This window comes from Lissotriton helveticus, chromosome 1_1 (assembly GCF_964261635.1).
Source record: "Lissotriton helveticus chromosome 1_1, aLisHel1.1, whole genome shotgun sequence".
Taxonomy (NCBI): domain Eukaryota; kingdom Metazoa; phylum Chordata; class Amphibia; order Caudata; family Salamandridae; genus Lissotriton; species Lissotriton helveticus.
This window is the reverse complement of record NC_136057.1, coordinates 381601867-381614633: the sequence shown is the minus strand read 5'-3', so window position 1 is coordinate 381614633 and position 12767 is coordinate 381601867. Positions and strand designations below refer to the sequence as shown.

The 12767-nt window shown below is 45.0% G+C and overlaps 1 protein-coding gene across 2 annotated transcripts in view; it reads right to left on the bottom strand.

Annotated features, from left to right (window-relative positions):
- The window catches only part of LOC144809462 (sodium- and chloride-dependent GABA transporter 2-like), a 1234427-nt gene that overhangs the window by 632433 nt on the left and 589227 nt on the right, over positions 1–12767 (bottom strand). For both annotated transcript variants that reach the window (XM_078673716.1, XM_078673715.1), the window contains exon 5: positions 1062–1143. In XM_078673716.1, coding sequence (XP_078529842.1) covers positions 1062–1143 — 82 coding nt within the window. The remainder of the gene's footprint in view (positions 1–1061; positions 1144–12767) is intronic.

The following is a 12767-nucleotide window of genomic DNA, read 5'->3' as shown; positions in this document are numbered from 1 at the left end:
CAAAGGAACAGCTGCATCATTTGCCATTGCATCCAAGATTCCCTAACAGTGAGAGGATGGGCAATGCGATCATTAGTGCAGAAGGTGAAGTTTCAGCACTCTGTCCCTCATCTACTTGTGTATACTTTGTTTGCCCTAAGTTGGCAGGGTATGCTCAGAGGTGGGTTCCTTGCTCACTTTGCCAGTGGATTCAAGCTAGCCTGACTGATGAGGGGTGTTACCCCGAAACCGGTCCCATGATGCTTGTTTCCGGTTCAGGTAAGACCTGGCTTGGCAGTTCGGTCTGGACTGTTCCCATGAGGCACAGGGTCATGACTGATTTGCATATAGCTGGGTCTGAACTGAGGTGGCGAAGTGAGCTAAAGAACAATGATGTATTCATCCCAGATCTGTGACGGGGGTGAGTGTCTGAAAAGTTTCAGTGCTCAGTCCATCATCTCCTTGTGTTTGCGAAGTTTCACTGGTACCAATGTTTGCTAGCGGCATTTATACCCTAATTGCAGCCATGGCCTATGCTGGTAAGAACAGTGGGACAGTGGGACCGGCTGGAGGGATATTTCGATGGACAATGAAAAGGGGAAATTAAAATAAATAATTAATTTTTCCGCTTCATCGTCAGTCAAAATCCCACCACCTGACCCCACCGCCCCACTGCTCTTGCCTGCATGGGCTACAGCTGCCTAATTGTGTCCTTAAAAGCACAACAAAAGACCAATTTTCCAGTTTTTGCCCCATTTTCTCAACATACTTCCAGTAAAAACCGCTCTGAATATCTCTTATTGAAGGAGGGATGACATGCACCTCAAATCAAGTATTATGAGAGAAAGTGGGCAGACCTACTGGTGAAGATGGACGGCAGCCTGTAAAGAAAAAACTGGGCACCTGCACTTATTTTTTTCAGACATTATCCTCTTATTGTCAGTCAGTGAAATTAATAGCTATACAGCAATGTGAAGTGACAGAATATTTAATACCTACAAGTATCGAAAAGCCTCAGTAGGCCAAACACCAAGTGAATGCCAATATTCCCATACGTTACAGACATATGAAAGCCCACTTACTCCCAAAATTCGATGACTGGTGATGTGCTGTTTGCTGTTGTATTGAAGGAAGAAGCGTTTCTCTGGAACTCCACACAGCTATCTGCAGGTCAGATATGAAATACCATTAGGGAAAGCCACAGTTGTAAATTTTTAACGGCAAAGAAATTCTATAGTAAATGAGGGACCAGCAGATTATTTGAAAAACAAATTGAGTCTGAACCAGCAGCAAACCAGTTTCATATAATTATTTGAATAGGCCTTTTGAGCAGAACAACTTAGCATCAACAGTTGGTGTTTGTTTTACTTTTCAGTGGGTGGAAGAATCTATGTATTTGGTCCCTCAGAAGGAATCGACAAAACAAGGTAGAGACTGTCTTCTTAATCAGAATCACATCATTGTACCCCAGTTATCATGATGTTACACGATCTTTAGGTCAAGCTTGGAAACATCACCAGCTGCTACTCTAGCTGCATGTAACCCAAATAAATTAGTACATATCTATACTAATATAATAAAGAGAGAGCCCAAACCTTTGAGGCGGGTAATCTCAGGAACCACATCACCAATCACAACACCCAATACAGCGTTGGAAAGGGCAGTTGCAGCGGAAGGACATAGGCTATGCAGACGCTCACCATATACATTTAAAAGGTAAAAGAACTGTGCCAGCAAAATAGTCCCTTGTGGGCGTGTCTGCGTTGCGCTGTGGGCGTGTGCTGGGGGCGTGACAAACGCTGGGGGCATGTGGTACATTCCGCCCTTCATGCCGTGTCTCATATCGTGTGCTGTGGGCGTGTGCTGGGGGCGTGGGCGTGTACGGGGCGCGGGATTACGAAGAAAAAAAAGCGAGCGTTGTGCCCAATATTTCATTGTTTTTTCTTCCCAGGTTCTGTACATTCCAGCTCCGGGTGTCCACCCTGCTCCCTTTAAATACCCCTGCACCCCATAATCATAACCCACCCTTACTCCTTAAAATACCCCAACACTCTTAAACACTAACCCATCTTAACCCTATAAATATACCCTGTACCCCAAAACCCAAACCTATCCCTAAACACTAAAAATACCCCTGTACCCCAAAACCCAAGCCTAGCCCTGAACCCTATAAATACCCCTGTACCTCAAAACCCAAACATACCCCTGAACCCTAAAAATACCCCTGTACCCCAAAACCCAAACCTAGCCCTGAACCCTAAAAATACCCCTGTACCTCAAAACCCAAACCTACCCCCTGAACCCTAAAATACCCCTTTACCCCAAAACCCAAACCTAGCCCTGAACCCTTAAAATACCCCTGTACCCCAAAACCCAAACCTACCCCTGAACCCTAAAACTATCCCTGTACCCCAAAACTATATCTGAACACTTAAAATAACCAAACACCCCAAAACATATACCTCAGTACCCCAAAACATATACCCCTATACCCATACTTACCTTATCCAAACATTTAGAAAAAACATGCTTTTACCATTCATGCATTTACAACGAATTTCGTTGTAAATGTATGCGTGGTAAAAGCATATAAAATGTAATGGCATGCGTTATAATGGCATTGCGGAGTCATGGTACTTTCGTAATGAAAGTATGCGGAGTGATGGTATGCGGAAAGAAAGTTGCGGAATAATAGGTGTTTACCTTCCCCCGGTAAGTACATTGGTGGCACGGCAGCCAACATCTCCAGCAATATACTCATATTTTTTCACCACCGATTTGAAAAATGCACAGGTCTCTCTCATTGATGGCCAGCACCGACATACAGTTTTAGACACACCTCCCGCCACAAGTTCTAGAATTGCGAACTTTAGAGCTGGGGAGCTACGTTCGAATCTCGGCATCAGCTCAATATCCTGTGATTCCAGGCAAATCGCTTTGTCTCCCCGTGCCTACCACAAATGAATGTGTTCTTCTGTAATGTAAATTGTGCTCATGCCATGTTGTCGAGTTCACGCTATATAATATTGCAAGGAATAATAAAGTAGGGAAACTCGAGTTCACACACTACTGAACGCGCACTCTTAAGTGCATCAGCAGTGCACTGTGAATCGGAGCATTTCACAGGCCTGTCACAGATAAGAAATGCTATCAAAACGAAATCCTACAAAACAATATACTACTGGCCGGCAGCAATTCATATCCGGACAACGTCGGGATGGGCTGCTAGTAAAATATATAAATAGCTACAGACTTAGGGGTCGATTCCAATGTCGATCGGAAGGGCTCAGAAATTGGATTATAGTTTGCCGAATCAGATCATGAACCCTTGTTTCTGACCAACTCGTTCCCAGTTTGGAATGACCAAGTATGATGACTGGAAACTGTTTGGACTGGCCAAATTAGTTCCGAAAGGCTTTCAAACAGGTCAAGCTTTTCTGGAGCTGATTCGTACAGTATTATGGAATTGGTTTCCGAACGAACAAGTACAATGACCGATTTGGACAGCCTTTCTGAATGGGTCTGCCTGGAATGAAAGAGCTGCCGGAATCGGTCTTAGGGGGCCCAATGCAGGCCCCTTTTCACCTTTAGCCCTCCAAATCTGGCCCATGGGGGTACCCATGGTTCCCACTTTCCAACCATGCACAGTGTGCAGGCACGATTGGGTGCCCGCCACAGGGTGCAAGGTTTTCCTCACCCATCTCTTTCTTCAATGGAAGCCCGTGTTCACGTTTGGAACACAGGCTTCCATTGAGGTCAATGGGAGTCTGACCGAATTGTATACAGATACATACAGATGCATCGTACTCATTCAGTCGGACTCACTCTATCCGAGTCGTACGGAAAGCATTCCGGTACCGATTCGGTCAGTATGCTTTGTGAACGAGATCGGAATAAGGGTCACAGGCTGCCATTGAAGATAGGGGTAGGAGAAAAAGGGCTACGAATCGGATTCAGCAAACCCAAACCCAATTCGGAGCCCTTGCGACTGACATCGGAATCAACCCCTCCGTGGGTCTTTGAGGTAGCCAGCTTCATCACTTGGTCTGTTCAACTGTCATTCTGCTCACCACAACATATAGCATGTGGGAAGGCCATTCCCATTCAGCTGCAGGTGCTGTTAACTGTGAGAGACTACATTTTTATTGATCACACGTGCATATCTGCCTAAAAAGTAGAGTACTTCTCATTCGTTATTCCTTTTTCAAATTATTTTAGGCATCTATTTATGTTTTATGCTATGCCATGTAGTTAGAATAGTCCTTTTCATTGCGCCAAAAAGAAAAAGATTTCTGTGGTATGCAAGAACACTAAAACTATTTTTTAGACCTCCTAGGAATCTCCAGTAAAGTTCTGTTAAAAATATATATGATGGTTATTTTTCTTTAAACTTAAAACCTTCACTGTAAGCAGATGGCCTTTACGTGGCATGTTATTTCTATTTGTGTGGCTTATGCTGGTAATCAAAATAATTTTCAGATTGCCAAAGTCAGACCTATTGACTTTGGCGATGACTGTTATGCCATGAGATCCTCCTTTCATCGGTCTTTCCTTCATTTTCACGAACGCATTATCAACAACAGACAGGAAAGCTCTTATTGATCACCCTTTAGCATTTCGCAAAGTTTTTGATTAAACTGCTCCTGTTCCATTATGATTTTGTGATTACAGTATTGAAGCATTACAGAGCTTATAGGTCCTGTTCTGTGTATTAATCAGCAAGATAAACATCGGATGGATAGTCAATCATACCTAGGAACTGGGAGGTAAAAGGGCACTTACGCAGAATAGGAGAAACGCTCACAACAGCTAGCGTTTTCCCTGCTGCCACTGAGTGCCACAGTTTGGCCACTGTCAAAATATTGCATCAGCTGTGATGTAGAACTGTAAAACCTAGCTGAAGTTACAGTAATTTTTTAAAAAGAGTTTTATATAGCGCAAACTAGACTCAAGACATCGGGTATCAGAGTGCTTTACAAGAGCATCAGTTTCGTTACAGACGGTAACATTCATTTTTTGTTAGGCACAGGAAGATTAAGTGATGTGCCCAGAATCACAGGATGATGAGTGTCGTTGCCGAGACTCGAGCTGGGTTCCCCAGCTTCGAGGTCGACAGCTGTAACCGCAAGGCTACATCCTCTCCCCAGTATGACTGTTTCATCTAATATCGAAGCTTATATCAGCATCATCTACATCCCCAGGAAGGACTAACTGAGGATCAGATGCTGTTTTCGGTGATTGGTCACATTCAATTCACTGTAGTGTTAGGTAGGGATATCTTGTAGCTCTTTTGTACCTGTTGCTTTCAGGAAATCCCTCCTTAATCCGTTTTAGGCTAGGCAAAATACTTAGGGCTGCTGTTCCAAAGTGCGCAGCAGGTGCAGTCCTTATGAATGCTATACCCAGGTGTATGACCACTTTCTCCAAAGTGTGACATATTCTTGACTCAGAAAACACTATTCTTCCAAAATCCAAATTGGAGAAATTCTCACCCGGAGGGTTAGATCTGGATGAATCAACCCATTGGTGTGGCTAATTTTCCCTAACACTCCTATTCCAACCCCTTCATTTTTTTTATCTGTTTTTATTAATTTTCCACAGAAAAACATCTCAACGATTACATAGTTTTGTATTGTTGGGCATTTCAGGCTCATACAATTCACACATAATGTAGTTTCTTACATAATGACAAAACATGTCGTAGATCGGTTTAAGCAACATAACAAGACAGATGACAAAATGTGCTGTTCCAAAGCATGCTCAATGCAGAAGAGAGGGGGGGTGAGACAGAGGGGAGAAGAGAAAGGGGTTGCATGGGCATAATAGTCCATATGTATATCGCAGTCTTAAGCATCCATGGAATGTGAATCTTGGTAGTTGCTAGTCCAGGCGTTCGTGTGCAGGCGTTGCCCTATAGAGTCCTTGGTTGCATCGGTGCGCATGTACCATTGGTTGTCGAGAAAAGATTCACAAATAATCAGGTAGCAAACGTGAATAACAGAACATATCAAACATGTATAAAACCCTCCGTAATCCCCCCACTGATGCGCGTACCGTGAATCAGGTAGTCTAGACAATGTACAGCTCCGAGCTACCCCCCCACTCCCAGGCTGTGCATAGATGTACTATGTGAACCAGTGTGTGCTTGCCTTGGTGAACAGGATGTGGTGCATATGCTGCGACTAAAGATACATGCCCTAACAATCTGTAGCTGGAGCCTCGGATAGGTTGACAGATGACGTGTCTGCGGCATGCTGCAGCTCTGTGTATATGGCTGCTGCAGCTCTGTGTATTTGGCATCCCAGTATGTGGCGATAGGAATCTTACGGAGCCCCAGAGTTTCCTCTCTTTTAATTGCAAAACCCTCCGCTTTGGCCCATTTCTTCCAGTCCCTTCATTAAACTAATTACTGGGGCTCCTGTCTGTCTGGGGGTGCAGGATTTTGGGGGTGAGACTGTGCTGCCCTACATTGTCATTGCTTCTTTAAGACCCAGCCTTTTGCTCGACAGCTTGCAGTTCTCTTCCAACTGGAAATACTTTGTCTCTAGTCAGGCCACTTTGCACCTCATTAAGACAGCTTGGCTCAGCCTGGCAGAGTCTGACCAATCAGAGCAGGGCTTCTGGAAGGCTGGATTTTGCTTACAGAAGAGAAAGTTATAAAACATATTTTCGGTGATACTTAGAATACATTTAACAGTGACAAGTTTGGGGATTTATTCTATCATTTTGATACTTTGCAGTATATTTGAGCTCCTTTCTTTCAATAGCTACGCTTTAATCAAGTATTTCCATGATAGCCGAGGGAGCCATTGTGCTACAATAGGGAAAAACTGAAATTTGGCAAGTTTTCCCTCACCAGGGCATATAAAACACTGTTTATAATGTCACTGCTAATAGTTAGTTGCAAGGCACCCTATCCCTGAGGTACCTTGGGGAGACTCTATGGGTAAATTATACATAAGGGTAAGGTAGTTTAAGACTTTAGAAGCACCTTTAATTTAAATTTAAATCAAATGTGCATATCGTTTTAATTGTAAAGCTGCCTGCAAGGCAGGGCTGGATTTACAATGACAACAGCACCCCAGTAGTGCACATGAAAGTGCATTATATCTACTGGGCATCTAGACATACTTGCCCTAACAAATACTAGGGACTTACAGGTAGGTTGTCAGTACCAATTGTAATAATACCTAATAATTGTGTACTTTAAAATAAAAATATTTTTATTATTTTTCACAAAAAAAACCATCTAAGTATACAAACAAAAAGCAGCATACAGAGATCTCTAGGTAGCGACATTTGGTACAGCAGGTAAATAGAAACATATCCAGGGACACATGTGGGGAAATAAACTAGAAGGAAGCAGCCAACACATTTTGCTGCCTTCTTATGTCTAGACATAGAGTGTGTCATTTTCGCCATCTTATAACCCTGGGGTACGTCCATTCATCAAAGCCTCTAAAGGAGCGCTATACTGCCCAAATTATCTCCCACTTTCGTGGGCTGATCCTTCCCTGATATATTGGCTTCTAATTGATCATGCACCAGTCTAAGTCTCACTTCCAATCTCCCACCAGTGGAGCCACAGCCGCTCCCCTCAGGCATGCAATATTTCGCTTGGCTGCTATATGTCCCAGTGAGAGTCAGATCCTGGCATATTTTGGCAGTGGCTCCTCTCCCCAAATATGCAGAATGCACTTCTTTGCTGTTGTCGGGGGGGTTCCATAGTCACTTCTTCCATTATTTGCTGCAGGTCGATCCAGAAAATTTGGATCACCGGGCTCGCCCATATAATTTATTTATTTTTTATTTATAGCATTTATAAAGCACATCAATCACCCCACATGGGGTATCTCTGCGCTGAGATCATGTGGAAGAAGGTTCCCTCACTCCCGCAGTCCCTAGGACAAAGGTCCATTGAGGTGCCCACCATGTGCCCAAGAGTTGTGCATGAATGGCAAAATCGGTGTAGTATGCACAGAAATGCCAATCTGAATCCCTTGTGTATAGCAACCTCTTGTAAGGTCCTCATTCTCCATCGTCACAGTCTCCAATTTCTGCCTCCCAGTTGGTTCTAAGCACGGTGAGGATGTTGGGAGAGTTGTTCCATAGTATTTTATAATTCAGGGAGAATGTCTTTTTAGGCAATGATTCAGATAGGGCTCTGTCCTCTAGGGGGGAGGATTCTGAGAGGGGGTCTCACCGGAGATATGTGACTTAAGGGCATGTCGAAGTTGGATGTATCTCAATTCTTCAGTGGCGGTTGGTGTATACTGGGTCTGTAACTCCTCCCAAGTGAGCATATTACCATCTCTCCATACATCCCTGAATGTGGAAATCCCTATTAAGTTAAGGTGCTCATATGCGTCGGACAGCCCCCAGCACAAGTCACAGGGAATCCCTCTGGTACCCGCACTAGAGGTATTCCCTTTACCTTTCACCCCCAACAGCACTGGGAGCTGGGGAAGAGCTTTCCCAGCTCCCAAGGCTGCAGCTTTGGTTTCTCTGACATGGCGATCAGCGCACATTGAGTCTTTCTGTCCCCCCCTGGGGGGCAGATGGGGCAGTAGCTCACAATCTGCCCTCCTGGGGGTCAGAAAGCCCACTAGAAACCAGTGATTGTTTTGGGCAATTTTAATTAGGAGTGTGGGCTGCTGAAAACGGGCATGCCAATGCCCCCACCCCCACCCCCACACAAATTACATTCTTTCTGCCAGTGGGGCAGATGGGGGCAGTAGCCCCCAATCTGACCCCCCCGAAGGGCATAAAGCCCACTCAAAACCAGTTTTTTTTTTGCCAATTTCAATTAGGGGTAGAGGCTGCCCAAAACGGGCACGCCAATGCCCACACCCCACTCCTGAAAAAATTCCAATCTTCCTCCCCCTATGAGGGACAGAAAGCCCACTAGAGACCAGGAATTATTTTGAAAATTTGAATTAGGGGTGGAGGCTCCCCAAGATGGGCATGCCAATGCCACCACCCACCCCTGCAAAATTGCAGTTGGGGCAGATGGGGGCAGTAGCCCCCAATCTGCCTCCCTGAGGGGTAGAAAGCCAGGGATTTTTTTCCATTGAAGTTAGGAGTGGGGGCTGCCCAAAATGGGCATGTCAATTCCCCCCCCCCAAAATCCCACAGTCTTTCTGCCCCCTCCCTGAGTCCGATGGGGCAATAGCCCCTGATCTGCCCCCGAGGGTGTAGAAAGCCCACTAGGCCCCAGGGATTTGTTTTATACTTAGAGCTGGGTGCTGCCCTAAATCGGCATTCCAGTGCCTCCACCCCCACCCACCCCAAAAATAACAGCCTTTCTGCTTCTCCCGGGAGGCAGATGGGGGCAAACGTGCCTAATATTCCTCCGGGGGGGGGCAAAATGCCCACTAGGAGCCAGGGAATTTGTTGTTTTATTTATACGTAGGGGCGCTTGGCTGGTGGTGTGTGAGGATGGCACTTGGCTGGCACTGTGCATGGATGGTGTTTGGCTGGTGGTGTGTGTGCATGGTTGTGTGTATGTACTGACTCTTGGCTGGTGGTATGGACTGCAACGATCCCCCAGCAGTATCTTACCTAGAATCCCCTGCAAACCTCAAGTTTACTTACAAATTCACATTTCCTCACATTTCTGTGTGGGTAAGTTGTAGGATCACTGTGCAGGCACAAATTTCCTACTACCCAGCTTTCTCCTTGATCTCCAAGGAAAATGGATACATCACTTGTGTTTCTACCCAAAGTTGCGTCAGCCGAAAAAAGTATAAACTAACTGCCCTTTTAGACCTGCTTTGGGCCCCCCTCAATTTCTACACGTTTTTGGCCCTTCCATGTCATAGGCACTTGGCTCATCCACACAAGTAAGGTATCATTTTTATCGGGAGACAAAGGGGAACGCTGGGTAGGAGGACATTTTTGCTGTGCGGCGATCCCACAACTTTCCCACACAGATATTAGAGGAAGATTTGACTTTTTAGCTAAATGTGAGGTTTGCAGCAAAGATTTGGAAGGAAAATGTTGGGGAATCAATGCAAGACACACCACCCTGGACACCCTTGGGTGTCTAGTTTTCAGAAATGTCTGAGTTTTTTAGGTTCCCATAGATGTCTGCAAACCCGGGTCAAAAAACTCAGGTGCTCACCCATCTATCACAAACCCACCTGGTGTTTCAAGTGGTCACCTTCATTTTTGGTCCTGGGCTCAGCGGCCATTTGATGAAACCTACCAAACCCCAAATTTCTGAAAACTAGCCACCCGCGGGAGACCAGGGAGATATGGCCTGTGTGGACCCACCAAAATGTTCCTACCCAGAATCCCCTGCAAACCTCAAATTTAGTTGAACAAAATCAAATTTTTCTAAAATTTCTATTTGGGATAGATTTGGGATCAACAGTCTGACACAAATTTCCTACCATCCAACGTTCCCCCAGGTCTCCCGATAAAAATGGTACCTCACTGGCCTGGGTGGGTCAAGTACCCGCGACAGGCAAGGGCCCAAAACTTATTGAAGAGACATCAAAATTACCTATCAAAACTTGGTTTTTGAAACGGGGTCTCCTGGTTTTTTGGCCCCGGGCTCGGTGGCCATCTCTGTAAATCTAACAAACCCACACATTTCTGAAAACTAGACACCCTGGGGAGTCCAGGGAGGTATGGCTTGCGTGGACTCCTCAACGTTTTCCATTTCCAGAATCCCCTGCAAACCTCAAATTTAGCTGAAAAATCACTTAAATTTCTGTGTAGAAAATTTGTGGGATCACCGGGCTGACACATATTTCCTACCACCCAACGTTCCCCCAGTTCTCCAGATAAAAATGGTACCTCACTCCTGTGGGTGGCCGAAGTACCCGCAACAGGCAAGGGCTCAAAACATATCGAGGAGACATCAAAATTGCCTACCACAAAACGACCTGGTTTTGCAAGTGTGGTCACCTGGGTGTTTGGCCCTGCTCTCGGCGGCCATCTAAGAGAACCTACCAAACCTATACATTTCTGAAAACTAGACACCCAGGGGAGTCCATGGAGGTAAGGCTTGCATGGACCCTCTAACGTTTTCCTACCCAGAATCCCCCGCAAACTTCAAATTTAGCTAAAGAAATCACTTTTTTCTCAAGTTTCTGTGTGGGCAAGTTGTGGGATCACCGGGCTGACAAAAATTTCCTACCACCCAACTTTCCCCCACATCTCCTGATAAAAAAGGTACCTCACTTGTGCGGGTAGCACAAGTACATGCCATAGGCAAGGGCCCAAAATGTATTGAGGAAACATCAAAATGACCTATCACAAAACAACTTGGTTTTGCAAAAGGGGTACCCTGGGTCTTTGGCCCCAGGCTCGGTGGTCATCTACGGAAACCTACCAAACCCACACATTTTTTAAAACTAGACACCTGGGGAGTCCAGAGAGGTATGGCTTGCATGGACTCCCCAACGTTCTCCTACCCAGATTCCCTGCAGACCTCAAATTTAGCTGAAACAAATCACATTTTCTCAAATGTCTGTATGGGCAAGTTGTGGGATCATCGGACTGACAAAAATTTCCTTCCACCCAACATTCCCCTGTGGATCCTCCAACATTTTCCTACCCAGGAAAAAACACATTTTCCACATATTTTTGTGTGGAATCACCGTGCCGGCACACATGTCCTACCCCACAGCATTCCCATAAGTCTCCTGATTAAAATGATACCTCACTTGTGTGAATGGGGCAAGGGTCTGTGACTAGGAAGAGCCAAAAATATAGGGATTAAGGGTATAGCACTGCAAATTCTAAGCGCTACATTTAAAAAAAAATGTTTTTAGCCAATTCTGCATTGTACACCCAAAACAAGTGAGGTATCACTTCCATTCATTAGACTGGAAGTTGTGTTCCACACTTTTTAGAAAAGTGTCTGTATATGTCACACAATCTAAGTTTTGAGAATCCACAATATCATGCGCGGGGCCTTCTTCGGGTAAATCGTGAGTTTCCTGGCGTGTTAAAGCATCAGATTTTTTGTTCTCACTTCCTTGTAGATACATCACCACAAAGTGGAACTCCGCAAAGAATAGCATCCATCTCAACTGTCGAGGTATTAAATGCCTTGCGGCCATCATGAATTGAAGGTTACAGTGGTCGGTAAATACTGTGATGACATGCTTGGCTCCCATTAGGAAGTGTCTCCAATCCAGGAAGGCATCTCTGATGGCCAGCAGTTCTTTCTCTGCTATCGTATAATTGCGTTCGGCTGGGTTAAGTTTCGTTGACATGTAAGCCACTGGGTGTAGCGTGCCTGTAGTCTGATGACCCTGGGATAACACCCCTCCTATTGCAGTATCGGAAACATCCGCTTCTATTATGTAAGTTTGGTCGGGGTCTGCGTGCATCAATACTGGGGCGGAAACAAAGGCTAGTTTTAAAACCTCAAATCCTTTCCGAGCCTCCTCATTCCATTGGAAGAAGGTCTTCTGTAATAAGTGCATGAGGTGTGCTGCTACATTCGAAAAATGGCTAATAAACCTTCTGTAAAAATTAGCGAACCCCAAGAAACACTGGATGTCTCTCATGTTCTGTGGGGTAGGCCAATCCTTGACTGCTGATATCTTCCGTTCAGCCATTTCTCGCTCCCACAGAGTCAACATAACTCCTAAGAATTCAACTGAGGTTACTCTAAACTCGCATTTGCTGATCTTGCAAAACAAATTGTTATCTTGTAAGGTTTGCAATACGGAACATAAATGTTGGCTATGAATTCTTAAACCTAGGATCACTCCATATTGAGGGGCTTGTATGATGCTAAAAACCAAGCTTTACAAATGTTTAGATCT